Source organism: Oncorhynchus kisutch, linkage group LG15 (genome assembly GCF_002021735.2).
Source record: "Oncorhynchus kisutch isolate 150728-3 linkage group LG15, Okis_V2, whole genome shotgun sequence".
Taxonomy (NCBI): domain Eukaryota; kingdom Metazoa; phylum Chordata; class Actinopteri; order Salmoniformes; family Salmonidae; genus Oncorhynchus; species Oncorhynchus kisutch.
In genome coordinates, this window is record NC_034188.2 from 33,324,017 (window position 1) to 33,333,929 (window position 9,913).

The 9,913-nt window shown below is 44.2% G+C and overlaps 1 protein-coding gene across 1 annotated transcript; it reads right to left on the reverse strand.

Moving 5' to 3' along the window:
- Nucleotides 1–61: 61 nt before the first annotated feature.
- LOC109905198 (ankyrin repeat domain-containing protein 13D) lies at nt 62–9,882 on the reverse strand. The gene is made up of 16 exons (XM_020502437.2): nt 8,757–9,882; nt 8,486–8,621; nt 6,665–6,789; nt 6,185–6,230; nt 5,876–6,019; nt 5,521–5,710; nt 5,321–5,387; nt 5,145–5,226; nt 5,006–5,067; nt 4,764–4,894; nt 4,493–4,650; nt 1,711–1,824; nt 1,439–1,611; nt 1,190–1,278; nt 851–1,075; nt 62–661 (listed from the first exon to the last, which is right to left on the reverse strand). Exons 1-16 carry the CDS (start codon nt 8,838–8,840, stop codon nt 598–600), a joined length of 1,890 nt encoding a protein of 629 aa, XP_020358026.1. The 5' UTR covers nt 8,841–9,882; the 3' UTR covers nt 62–597.
- Nucleotides 9,883–9,913: the final 31 nt, after the last annotated feature.

Below are 9,913 nucleotides of genomic sequence, written 5' to 3' on the forward strand. Positions count from 1 at the left end.
AGATGTCTGTGAATGGTTCATCTTTACACACACATTCAGAAATGGACTACCACACCAATGCTTCAGGGACATTGAGTAAATGTATTTTCCAAGTCACGCGCAAGAGTCAACCAACATAATTCTGTTTCAAACACTATAACATCATTTTTTTCAATAATTATCTAATATAAGCATTTTTTTGTATCATAGGTCAAAGGTTAAAGGATTTTTATCACTCAAAATAATGACAGCAGGGTTGTGAAAAAGAAAGCAAAATGCAATGTCAACGTTTACCTCTTCATCCATCCAAAAGTATCTGCTCTCAGAGCCTCAGTGCTAGTTTGACAACCTCTCCCCCTCTCATTCCCACTGGACAGGCGACAGCAAATATGGCAATTGCCCACAAAGCAGTTTCCACCCTATTGCTTTTACCCACCTTGCGGCCAGTACCATGTCTAACTCCCTCCATCCCTGAATACTGTACCCGTACTATTTCAGTGCCCCAGTAAGACATCATCAAATAAACAAATGAACAATAAAATAATTTAACATTGCAGGATAAAAAAAAAAAGCTATAAATTAACACGTTTGTTCCTCAATCCTCTGCCGTCGCCGTGGCTACTTCTCTAAGAGCGAAAGCTGAAGGATCCTCTCCAGCTCCTCCGCTTCCTGCTGCCTCACCCTGTAACAGGAAACATAAGTCAATTGGCATAGAAACTGGAAGTCAATCACCTAAAATCCTTTTCCTTCCATCCTATTAATGCCCCTCTCCATGACTATGTTCAACATTTCTAGGATGGGTTCCTCTCCTCATCCTCTTGTCAGAGAACAATGGATGAACAAAGCAAGAAAACCCCTCTCTCTCTCTCACCTGTCCATTTTTTCCTGCTCCCTGCACGAGAGTTCCATGGCGATGCGTAGCTGCTCGTCAAAGCTGTTCACCACGGAAAACGCTCCCGGCATCCGGGGCTCAGCCACTGAGCTGTAGGAGGGAGGGGAGTTGGCTCCGGGGTCCGACGGAGAGACTGACAGGGGAGATGCGGGATCTCCTTCCTCACCACCAGCCAATGAGATCGACATGGACTCCTGGATCACCCTATCAGAGAGAGGTAGCGGGAGGACAGTTTAAAAAGGCCTTGTAATACATAATACAAGCCTTGTAATACATGATCTAACATGGACAAGGGGAAATGGAGGTAGGATTTCTCACCTCTCCAGCTGAGAGTCGTCCTCATACAGTGGTGACTGTATGTGCCCAGAAACAGGACGACTGTTAGTCAGAGCTTCCCATATAGTCACCTACAGAGAGAGGCATTATTATGCATGTCTTGTACTTACTGAACTTCCATGGCAATCATCATGAAAATCTGAAGCTGATAAATATCCAAGATATGGATCAATGACTTATATTAAACAATGGATTTGCCAGCTCTAAAAACACACTTATTTCCTTTCTCACCTGGTCGCTTTCTGTCCCTGCATCCAATAGGCTCTGCTGGATGGCAAACTGCAGCAAGTTATCATCCTCATCTCTCATTGGCTCGCTACGGCCCGGACCAAGAGTGGTGTAGTCCGGGGGTGGTTGAAAAACAGAGGGGTCCACCTCGCAGTGAAAGGGAGGGGGGGCCTGCCCTGCGAGCAGATGGACGCGGAGTTAGCGTATGTATGCATGCATGTATGTATGTATATATATATATATATATATATATGTGTATGTGCGTGCGTGGTTACCAGCCTCGGGGGCCTCCTCTGGTGTGTGTACAGTGACAGAGCTGACAGGCTCATCACAGCCACACAGGTTACTGAAGGTCACTCTAGCATTCAACACATGGAACAGAGGGATCTCTGAGAGAGAAAGAAAGAGAGATGTATGGGTAAACCACTTCTCCAATCTTTTTGGCTCTATAACAAAGAATAAAGAGCAAAATCATATACAGGATCAAATACAAATCTTAGAATCAACTATTAAAGACTACCAGAACCCACTGGATTCTCCAATTACCTTGAATGAGCTACAGGACAAAATAAAAACCCTCCAACCCAAAAAGGCATGTGGTGTTGATGGTATCCTTAATGAAATGGTCAAATATACAGACAACAAATTCCTATTGGCTATACTAAAACTCTTTAATATCAGCCTTAGCTCTGGCATCTTCCCCAATATTTGGAACCAAGGACGTGCTTCTACACCTGCATTGCTTGCTGTTTGGGGTTTTAGGCTGGGTTTCTGTACAGCACTTTGAGATATCAGCTGATGTACGAAGGGCTATATAAATAAATTTGATTTGATCACCCCAATCTACAAAAGTGGAGACAAATTTGACCCCAATAACTACCGTGGGATATGCATCAACAGTAACCTTGGGAAAATCCTCTGCATTATCATTAACAGCAGACTCGTACATTTCCTCAATGAAAAGAATGTACTGAGCAAATGTCAAATTGGCTTTTTAGCAAATTACTGTAAAACAGACCATGTATTCACCCTGCAAACCCTAATTGACAACCAAACAAACCAAAACAAAGGCAAAGTCTTCTCATGCTTTGTTGATTTCAAAAAAGCCTTTGACTCAATCTGGCATGAGTGTCTGCTATACAAACTGATGGAAAGTGGTGTTGGGGGGTAAAACATACGACATTATAAAATCCATGTACACAAACAAGTGTGCGGTTAAAATTGGCAAAACACACACATTTCTTCCCACAGGGCCGTGGGGTGAGACAGGGATGCATCTTAAGCCCCACCCTCTTCAACATATATATCAACGAATTGGCGCGGGCACTAGAAAAGTCTGCAGCATCCGGCCTCACCCTACTAGAATCTGAAGTAAAATGTCTACTGTTTGCTGATGATCTGGTGCTTCTGTCACCAACCAAGGAGGGCCTACAGTTGCACCTAGATATTCTGCACAGATTCTGCCAGACCTGGGCCCTGACAGTAAATCTCAGTAAGACCAAAATAATGGTTATCCAAAAAAGGTCCAGTCGCCAGGACCACAAATACAAATTCCATCGAGACACCATTGCCCTAGAGCACACAAAAAACTATACATACCTTGGCCTAAACATCAGCGCCACAGGTAACTTCCACAAAGCTGTGAACAATCTGAGAGACAAGGCAAGAAGGGCATTTATGCCATCAAGAGGAACATAAAATTCAACATACCAATTAGGATCTGGCTAAAAATACTTGAATCAGTCATAGAGCCCATTGCCCTTTATGGTTGTGAGGTCGGGGGTCTGCTCACCAACCAAGAATTCACAAAATGGGACAAACACCAAATTGAGACTCTGCACGCAGAATTCTGCAAAAATATCCTCTGTGTACAATGTAGAACACCAAATAATGCATGCAGAGCTGAATTAGGCCGATACCCACTAATTATCAAAATCCAGAAAAAAGTAATTAAATTCTACAACCACCAAAAAGGAAGTGATTCCCAAACCTTCCATAACAAAGCCATCACCTACAGAGAGATGAACCTGGAGAAGAGTCCCCTAAGCAAGCTGGTCCTGGGGCTTTGTTCACAAACACACCCCACAGAGCCCCAGGACATCAGCACAATTAGACCCAATCAAAATCATGAGAAAACAAAAAGATAATTACTTGAAACATTGGAAAGAATTAACAAAGAAAGAGCAAACTAGAATGCTATTTGGCCCTAAACAGAGAGTACACAGTGTCAGATTATCTGACCACTGTGACTGACCCAAACTTAAGGAAAGCTTTGGCTATGTACAGACTCAGTGAGCATAGCCTTGCTATTGAGAAAGGCCGTCGTAGGCAGACATGGCTCTCAAGAGAGGACAGACTATGTGCACACTGCCCACAAAATAAGGTGGAAACTGAGCTGCACTTCCTAACCTCCTGTCCAATGTATGACCATATTAGAGACATATTTCCCTCAGATTACACAGAACCAAAGAATTTGACAACAAACCCAATTTTGATAAACTCCCATATCTACTGTGTGAAATTCCACAGTGTGCCATCACAGCAGCAAGATTTGTGACCTGTTACCACAAGGGCAACCAGTGAAGAACAAACACCATTGTAAATACAACCCATATTTATGCTTATTTATTAACCCTTGTGACCCTTAACCATTTGTACATCGTTAAAACACTGTATATATATATACACACGTAATATGACATTTGTAATGTCTTTATTGTTTTGAAACTTCTGAATGTGGAATGTTGAATGTTTAATGTTAATTTTTATTGTTTATCATCTACCTCAGTTGCTTTGGCAATGTTAACACATGTTTCCCATGCCAATAAAGCCCATTGAATTGAATTGTAGAGTGAGAGATGTGAGGTGGCAAGGGTGAAGAGAACGGAAATCTTCAAACTCTCGTCACTTTGTTTCAGCCTAAATTGTAAAGCGCTTCCTTTTTCTTCTGATAGCACCTCCTCCTCTCAATGTCCTCTCTCTGGGACTGTCTGTTTCAGATCCTGACCCCAGCCTAGGAGGTATGGCCTAGGGGGCAGTTTAGGTATTAAACCTCACCTATTTTGACAGGGAAGCCGGGGGGCAGGCTCAGGGTGATGAAATCACGTAGTTTGGCAAAGTGGGCGTTAGAGATGGCCATTAGGTCAATGATGGGCGTGACCTGCTCAGCCAATGACAGAGGGTGAGCCTCACTCAACCACAGATGGGCCTTAAACCTAGAGACAGAGCGCGAGAGAGACACTTGCATTAAACATGGTGGTGATATTGGGCTTGACTGTGCGTTTGCTATGGTTATCCCAGTTCTCTGTTGCAACAGCAACAGCGGTACCTCTGGACCTTGCTGGTGAGCTCCACAGGGCGTCCGATGTCTCGTTCGTTGAGTTGGAACTCTGGGTCAAAGTATTCCTCAGCTGTGATGGCTGTGGGGTTATGGGGGCTGGCATACTGACACACATTACTCTGAGAGACATGGGGAGAGACAGACACACCAATGAGCATGTCCATCTGTCAGTCCATCAAAGCACCTATCCACCACAACTTCAGGTGATGGTGTGTCTTTGAGAAACTCACCCCATTATGAGCGGTATGCTGCTCAGCTATCCCCAGGAAGGACTGAAGAGGAGTCTTGGTGCCTGGGAGGACAGGAGGGTTAGAACCACTGTGGGTGTATGTATACTATGAACAAATTAAACATAAGTGTTCTGTGTACCTTTGCTCTTGGACTTGTCCTGGTCCGACAGGTGCTCTGTTCTTGACCGAGTCACCAACTCCACATTAGTGGCGCTGTATACCTGAAACAAACCAAAGAAAAAAGTATTTTAAATGCCAACAAACAAATTTTTTATGAGAAGCATTTTTAAAGTCCAATAGAGTCTCTGGGCTCACCTTTGCTTCGTAGCCGCTGACTGCCTCACTCTTCTCAGAGCGCCAGCCCCAAATGCCAGACTTGTTCCTGTGCAGTAAAGAGCAGGAGAGAAGCATAAGGAGAGAGACCAGGTAGGTGAGTATGTTGGCTGTGTGTGTGTGTGTGTGTGTGAAGTAGCTACCTCTTGAAGGCGATGTGTGTGTGTGTGTGTGTGTGTTACCTCTCGAAGGCGATGTTGCGTGTGTTGAGGTGTGTGGAGACGATGGGAGAGGTGAGTCTCTGGGCAGTGTTCTCCTGGGTGGGCAGCATGGCAGCCAGGAGAGATGGGGCATCCCGCGGGGAGAGAGACAGAGGCTCGGTGTACACTACCTGCTTGTCGTGGTCCACCTCCATCACCATGGCACCATTCTCTATGGAAACAACACATTCCCATGGAGACAAAACACACATCACCATTCAACCGGTAGCTATGGAAACAACACAAACCACCATGAGGCTACTACGCATTCCAAAACAGAAATGCAACAGATGAAACGCAGTGTGGAATAACTAGCCATATCACCAGTGTGTCATACCTTCGCCCTTAAAGATGTAGCTGCGACGCCCCTTGAGCCAGGTCATGTGCTCGAAGCCCAGCAGAGTGGTGTCAACCCGCAGACACGAGCCACTCTTCCACACACGGTACACATCACTGGGACACACCTTGGAGACCAGGGGTACTGAGTGAGGAAAGGAGGGGGGAGATGGATGGGGAGAGGGGGACAGAGAATTTGTGGCATTAATACCACTGCAAACATTTCAGTGCATCACAGTGACAGTAGAATTGGGAGCTAATCCTCTGTGGGGTGCTGAAACCGACCACTGGGAGAACATCGGAAACTCACCCCAACTGGTGAACTCCCATTTCATCTCCACGTAAAAATCCCGGGCCTGAAAGACGGGAGTGTGTTTCAGGTATCTGTGCAATGGTGTATCTGATTGACAGGTGTGTTACCTTTGTGTGTTTTTTGTGGATGAACTGAAGACTGCAAATAGTTTCTTTAGTTATTTAAACCTTTATTTACCAAGGCAAGTCAGTTAAGAAAATTCTTATTTACAATGACGGCCTAGGAACAGTGGGTTAACTGCCTTGTTCAGGGTCAGAAGGACAGATTTTTATCTTGTCAGCTTGGGGATTCGATCTGGCAACCTTTCGGTGTGTTACATTTACATGTTAGTCATTTAGCAGACACTTTTATCCAGAGTGACTTACAGGAGCAATAAGGGCACCGACAGATTTTTCCCTTAGTCGGCTCGGGTATTCAAACCAGCAACCTTTCAGTTACTGGCCCCAACGCGCTTAACCGCTACGCTACCGGTCTTACCTGTCTTAGCTTGTTGAGCAGTTCTGGGATGCCAGCCAGTCTCTCTGTGGCTCGCTTGAAGTCCCTGTACTGCAGCACCAGCTGACAAAGCTCGGGGTCCCCTGTGCTCACTGCCTCCTGCAAAACTGGACATAGGGTCATTCCATTTGATTTCAATCACTTTTTGACCGCACCGCCTTTTGACTTTAAAATTTTCCATGCACACTTAGGCATGGTAGAAGTGGTCGGAAAGGAACTGTTTGTACCTAAATGCCAAAACATTCAGGAGCAAGAAGAGTTCAAAGTTGACCCATTTTGCATACCCCACAACACCATGAGACATCCAAGTCTTCATCACTGGAAAATATTAACGGTTGAGTTTGAAATCATTTAAAAAAGGTTACAAACAAGGTTATCAAACTATTTTATAATTTATTTTAAAGCATTTAAAAAATATAAAAATGTAACCTTAAAATGGGTGAACTCAGATTTTTTTCATATATGTTGCAGCTTAGACCCTAGATTCAAGTAGCCATACCTTCAAAATCAGTTCGTTGTCACGCCTCCCTTGGAGTTGTGGAGAATTTTGTATTGGCCAAAATGGTTTGAATGGACCGCTGATTTATTGGATGTTACATTTCAACAACCCTCCCCCACATGCTTGTTGGTGCTACGTGTTCATGCCTTTTTTCAGACCCGGAAGGACACATTTTGCAGAGTTGTTCCGTATGCTAGTTTGCAACCAGAAAACATGAGAACCTGGAGGAAAAAATGAATTCTGTTTTGCCAGAAGTGTGCTCTATGCACAAAATCGGCATACATCGACATATTTTGAATAGGTTTTAAAATAAGCGATTTCCCAGCCACTCTCGTGCACTGTCCCCAGTGGAGGAGCTATAGGAGGACAGGTTCATCGTAATGGCTGGAATGGAACAGTATCAAACACATGGAAACCATGTTTGGCTCTGTTCCATTAATTCCATCCCAGCCATTAATGAGTCCGTCCTCCTTTAGCTCATTACACCAGCTCCATCCAAGCAAGGCATTTGATTGGTTTGACGTGTTGCGAGGTGTCACTGATTTACAGCGGGCTCCAACCCCTATTTAGCTAATTTTCTACCATGGACTTCACCAGGCTTTACATTTAGGGAAGCTTGGTTTTCGATGAGGCTATTAAGAATCTTATCTACATAATCTGTGGTGTTTGTGTTGTGCCCGCCCTCGGTTAAAACAGCCCATTTTAACTCATAGAAGTATATTTCATATAATGGACTTACAGTATCCCTTCAGACCACTGCAATGTAGCTGGTACACCATTCAAATGTTAATTGAATCGACGTTTTAAGTGCCAATTACTTACACAAAGATGGCTGCTGGTCCACCTATGTCATCTTAAATGGGAATGTCTGTTCTATTATCTATATTTCAATAGGTTTCCTATGGAAGACCGACTATTATTTAAAACAACTGATATTCTAATTCAAGTCAACATTGTCTGATGTGTGGACCTCCAACGATCTTTGTGGTACCATAGACTTCAAGGAGAGTAGGGCAGCTAAACGCCCTTTGAGAACCTTGATCTCCTGAATGTTTTGGCATTCATGTCCAAAAAGTCACTTTCTGATCACTTCTACCATGGGCAAATATATATATGTATGGAAAGTTTTGTTCGAACCAAAAAGGTGTGCGGTCAAAACGTAATTGAACTCAAATGGAACGACCCCACAGACACACGATATTAACCCAGATAGCTATCCTTCAAACAGACTGCAATATAAATGACTCTGCTTTGTTTATGGAGAACACTATTCTTCCCAGTCATTCCCCAGTTTATACACTCACTAGTCCAACTCTGCGCGTTGCAGTGCGTCGGGTCTGCGCAGTGTCGGAGCAGCACACGGGTTGATTCAAGGTGGCCCAGACACACTGCCAGCTCTAGCGGGGTGCGCCCCCGCGGATCTAAACGCTCCACATTCTCCTGTGGAAAAACAGCCCTGGTGGGTCATGAAAGCCGGGCACGCCTCTCAGCGGTGCGGCAGCTGTTAAAATCAAAACATGAATGGCTGAAAAAGAATTGAAACTTATGTTGCTACCTCCCGCCCCGTTGACCTACCTCGTTTTGCTGTAGTTCCCGTTCAAGCTCAATGTATTGGTTGTTCCAAACCAGAAAATGTAAAGGAAACGCCTCTTGAGCCATTGTTTTTCTATAGCTAGCTGCTAGCAAGCTAATGATGTTACCTAGCAACTTGCTGGCCAGCTGTCAGTGTTTCCCGTTACAGAAAACTTGTGATTTACAGCGGGAAGAAACGTGGAAGTACACGTGCACAAAAAAAAAACGCAAGCTAGCGATATTCTACAGGATAAAACGGGTATCTAGCAACGTAGCTAACGCAATTAGCAAGAAGCTATGAGTATTACCGTTTGAAATACATGGCTAGCTAGCTCTCTTCTACCCGTTAGTCAGGTAAGCTAGCTAACTGGCTAAAATCATGACACTACTTGGCTAAAATCATGACAGTTCTTATTTTCCATTCCAGCTAGCTGGCTGACATCGCACGCCTGACCATGTCAACCATTAGTCTCGCAATGCCGGTTGTAACAAACGATGGACTCAAGTTCTGACGATGTGTTCGCTAACTAACAACTCCAATCATCACCCTCTGGCTTTCGCAATGTTTTTTTATTTTTTATCCTGTGCTGTCAAAATAAGACCAATATACGGCCTATTTAGATTTCACATCCAGGTCACTCGAGTCGATGATATCAATGCGTCTTTTCGGTGTTCATTCCAATCACAATATTCCAGGGAACACCAAAACCCTATTACAAACAGTCTAGTATTCTTAACAAAAACAGACCGCGGCATCTGCGACAAAATGCACCCCAGTTTGTATTATTAATTTATTTTTCGCGTCGCTTCAGGTTATGGCTAGCAGTTGGAGGGAAGGGCGGGATGCATATTGCCATACAATCGAAGGGGTACAGAACTGCACTATCCCACTTTTACACCAGCTGCTTAGTAGTGTGGTGGTGGGGCCATGGTGAGAAAATCTCTTAACCTAATAAAAGTAGGGATTGCAGGCTTCAATTCTGGTCCTGGAGGACCCAGGCTCTTGTTCCAGCCAAGCACACCGAATTCACCTGACATTGGAACAAAAAAGTTGGCAAACCCTGTAGATTCCCCCAGGACCATATTACTCATGTGCTCATCAATTAACCCAATGTTAAATGAGAATCTGCACATATGTGGACCTGTTCTCTAATATCAGC